The sequence below is a fragment of the Molothrus ater genome, chromosome 7 (genome assembly GCF_012460135.2).
Source record: "Molothrus ater isolate BHLD 08-10-18 breed brown headed cowbird chromosome 7, BPBGC_Mater_1.1, whole genome shotgun sequence".
NCBI lineage: Eukaryota > Metazoa > Chordata > Aves > Passeriformes > Icteridae > Molothrus > Molothrus ater.
Genome location: NC_050484.2, coordinates 16,498,674 through 16,502,613, shown reverse-complemented (window position 1 = coordinate 16,502,613; position 3,940 = coordinate 16,498,674). Strand labels below are relative to the sequence as shown.

The window sequence follows — 3,940 nt, the reverse complement described above, 5'->3', positions numbered from 1 at the left end:
TACTGGCCCGGACGCGGCTGCCTCATTAGCTACCGCTTGTCGTACGGAAATACTCGAGACATTTCTCATTCACTCCAACTCAAACCGAAATAATAATAATAATAGTAATAATAATAATAATAATTAAAAAATTAAAATAAGGCCAGAACACATTCCCTTGCGCCGGCTGCCCCTCCCTGCCCCCGCGGGCCCGGTTGCCTGCACCCCGCGAAGCCCGGCAGCGCCCGGCAGCGAGCACCGCGGGGCCGCCTCCGCGGGGGCGCGGGACCGGCGGGGAGGGCCCTCCCCGCCGGTCCCGCGCCCCTCAGCGGCGGGGCGGTCAGCAATAAAAAAATAGACAGAACTTTTTGGCCGAACGCGGGGGCGCCCCCCGCCCCGACCCCCCCCCATCCCCCCGCGACTCCCTCTACAAAACGCCCCGGGCTCGGCCGGGGTAGTTATCTGGTGAGCGGCGCCTCCTCCCGCTGGTCCGGCGAGGCCACCGCGGCCTTGCTGAGCACGGCGGCCGAGTAGGGCAGGAAGCCGCTCTCGGAGCGCTGCCCCGCCGCCGTGCACGGGAACTCGGCGGCCGCGCCGCCCCGCGAGCCCAGCGCCGAGGCCGCCGCCGCCGCCGCCGCCGCCGTCTGGCTGCTGTGGCAGCTGAGGCAGGAGCAGGGCGCCGAGCCCCCCGGGGGCCCCGAGCCCGCCGCCGCCGCTGCCGCCGCCGCCGCCGCCGCCGCTGCCGAGGCGGCCGCGCTGCTGTTGAGGCCGGCGGCGGCCGGGGTCTGGTAGAGGCCGGGGTGTCGGAAACTGCAGAGCAGCTCCGGGCGGGAGTAGGGGTGCGAGAGGGCGCGGAAAGTGTCCAGCGGGCGGATGGAGGTGGCGAAGGGCGCGGCGGCGGCCCCCGAGGCGGCGGCGGCGGCGGCGGCGGCCGTGACCCCGACGTGCGGGTAGTAGTGGAGCGGGACGTGGGAGTGGAAAGGGTAGGGCAGACTGCCCGTGGCCGCCGCGTGGGTCATCATGTAGGTGTAGAAGCTGGGGTCGGCCGGGTGGGGCCAGGACATGGCCAGGCGCTGCCGCTTGTCCTTCATCCGCCGGTTCTGGAACCACACCTGCGGGGATACAAGCACAGCGCGGCCTCAGCTCCGCTCCACTCCGCGCCCCGCTCCACTCCGCGCCCCGCCGCACCCGTTCCCGCGGACACCGGCGGGCACCCGCCAAAACACATTGCCAAGGCTTCCAGGCGACCCCTCTCTCTCCCGGAGCAATCTCCCGTGACCTTGCCCGAGGGGAGCGGTGGGTACGGCCCTCCCTCTCGAGAGGGACCCCTTCGATCCGAAATAATGTTTCCCTTCCAATCGTCCCGTCCTCCCCACTCAGGACTCTGTCTTCACGGTACTGACCCTCATTCATTCCCCCTACGTTTATTCTCTCCCCTCTTCACTTTAGGAAATAGGCTAACGCGATAAAAACTGACGGGGAAAATAAAAACAACAGTAATGACAATAACTTTTTAAAAAGCAAATGAAAAGTGTCGGATGCAGAAAAGCAAACGAGCACGAGTGGTGCTCATAGCTATGGGCCCCGAGAGTCCTCCAACCGGAGATCCCAGCCGGCCGCGGCCCGGGATGCTCGGGGCAGCCGCGGCTCTGTGGGGCGCGGAACGCGGCGTACCTTGATGGTGGTTTCGGGGAGGTTGAGGGCGGCGGCCAGCTCGCAGCGCCGCGGCCGCGACACGTAGTTCTCGCGGTAAAACTCCTTCTCCAGGCGGGCGATCTGCTCCCGGGTGAAGGCGGTGCGGTAGCGGCGCACCTGGTCGGCCCCCGCCGCCGAGCCGCCCAGCGCGCCGCCGCTGTGCAGGCTGCCGATACCGGCGGCGGCGGGGGCGGCGGGGGCGGCGGCGGCGCTGGGCGTCGGGCTGCTCTCCGCGTAGCCTGCGGGGCGAGGGCACGGTGGTGAGAGCGGCAGACTCGCTGGCCCCCCAGTCCTCCCGACCAGGCCGGACCGGGCCCGCTACGCCCGTGCTCAAGGCCAGCTGTCATTCTTACAAATCCCCGCTGCTAACAGAATCGATAAATTTGGATTTGGATGTTGTTTGTTGGTTATTTTTTGTTTGGTTGGTTGGGTTGGGGTTTTTTAATCCTTCGTAACTGCTTTATTTTCAGATGGGGCGGGCTTGGAGACTGCAGGGCAGCCGAGCTCAGGGGAGAGCGGGCGAGGGCGCGGGCCGTGGCTCGGGGCCCGGGCTCGGCGCTAGCCTGTTCCCCTTCGACTGCCGTTCTTTAGTTTCGTTTGAGACACAAAATAAAAGTAGCCATAAAACCCCCCCCTTTTTTTTTCTCTAGGGTTACGTCGAGCATGCCTTCCTTTCTCTGGCACATTTGACGAAAAAGGCATGCACTGTGGCGCCTAGGAAATCCACCGTTCATCTCCCTACACCTCCCCAGTAATAACCTCCACCTCCTGCGATAGTAACAACCACCGTCCATCACCGTGCCCCGCTAAGAACGGGGAAGGAGACAAGGCTGCTTCAAAACGCCTCTTACAAGCAGAGGAAAAGTGAACAAAGCCAAATTAGCCCGAGGTGGACACAGACAGCACGTTGCATATACACAGAGAAGGACACGCACAGTCAAATGCGGGCAGTTTCCTCGCATTCCCCCCTCTCTCTCTCTCTCTAATTTAATCTATGTATATACACTCATATACAGCTCAAGAGACGCCGAGAGCTCCAAGAGCGCGGGGAAATACACGGAGAAAGCTTTGCCTAAATATAGGTGGGTGGATATTTGTGCCCACCTATATTCTGGATATATATCTACATATCAATGGATTTGGGCATGCACACACACACGCGAAGGCACCGGCACAGGAGCTGCCGGGACGGTGTATCTCGGCTATTGGGGTAGAGCAGTAATTGTAATAATATTTTACAGCCTGGAGCTCTGTCTTCGCAGAAGAGAGAGCGCCGATGCAGAGGCCGGCAACTTTGGCGGTGGCAGTGGGTTTCCTCTGGTTTTTAAAGCCGGTTGGCAAAGCGCGGGGCTTAGATGAAGATGATAAAGGAAGAGTTACCTTTGTTACTGTTTTCCTTCAGCTGGGAGGAAGTCAGGCTGGCCGGGGAGCGGAGCGCGGAGCAGCCCACCTCCACATCACTGTTCATATCTGCCTCTTGAGCAACTTCGGAATAAAGGCTGATTTTCTTCCTGCTTTCCGACGGTGGGATTTCGGAGGAGACAGTGCTTTCACTGCTCGGGTGCTGGAGATTGAATAAAGTGTCTATTTCAAATTTGCCTTTGGCGGAGATGTCCCCTATAGCGCTGTGCAGGGAGGCGGCAGTCAGTCTCGGGCTGAGGCGACCACTGTGCGGAGAATTTTCAAGGGCCTCCAACACCGCATTTCCAGCTGAGTCTGACAAATTCGAGAGCCTTTTGCCAGCTGTAGGGCTGTGCAGCCCTCTCTCCATCAGGATCATCTCTTTTCTTATTCTTTCCATCATCTCAGCTTTATAAAAAATGTCAAAGTTGCAGGGCTGGTCCTGTACTAATGATGAGCTGCAGCAGGGGCTAATTCACATTCAGCCCGGCAAGTGTCTCTAAATATTATTATCTGTTTTTGAGGGAGGTGTAAAAATTGTGGGATGCCAAAGCGAGGGAATGACTGGTCAAAATGACCCATACATCCTTTCTAGCCCGAAATGTCATTCATCAAAAAGTGGTGCTCGTCATTAAGGTACGAATGACGCTGTTCGAATAATCATTTATTGTAACAGGTTTATAAGCAAATAAATACAAGCTCCTGTCAGTGGATAATGAAGGCGGCTTCAGAGCAGACAAATATATCCAGGTGGAAAGAAAGAAAGACAAGAAGTGAGGAGTAAAGCTCCTGTCCTTAGCTTGATCAGATCCTGCTTGAATTGCTCTGGGGTTTGGCCTCTGGGGTGGAATTGACAGTCTGATTA

The 3,940-nt window shown here is 59.2% G+C and overlaps 1 protein-coding gene across 1 annotated transcript; it reads right to left on the bottom strand.

Moving 5' to 3' along the window:
* Nucleotides 1-437: 437 nt before the first annotated feature.
* On the bottom strand, nucleotides 438-3,478 carry EVX2 (even-skipped homeobox 2). The gene is made up of 3 exons (XM_036387128.1): nucleotides 3,055-3,478; nucleotides 1,654-1,913; nucleotides 438-1,091 (listed from the first exon to the last, which is right to left on the bottom strand). The coding sequence occupies exons 1-3, from the start codon at nucleotides 3,476-3,478 to the stop codon at nucleotides 438-440; spliced, it is 1,338 nt and encodes a 445-aa protein (XP_036243021.1).
* Nucleotides 3,479-3,940: the final 462 nt, after the last annotated feature.

Coding starts and splice junctions, on each gene's coding strand:
- EVX2 (XM_036387128.1), bottom strand. CDS start 3,478: ATGATGGAAAGAATAAGAAAAGAGATGATCCTGATGGAGAGAGGGCTG. Junction 1,914..3,054: donor GAAGGAAAACAGTAACAAAG/GTAACTCTTCCT, acceptor CTCGCCCCGCAG/GCTACGCGGAGAGCAGCCCG. Junction 1,092..1,653: donor TCCCCGAAACCACCATCAAG/GTACGCCGCGTT, acceptor GTATCCCCGCAG/GTGTGGTTCCAGAACCGGCG.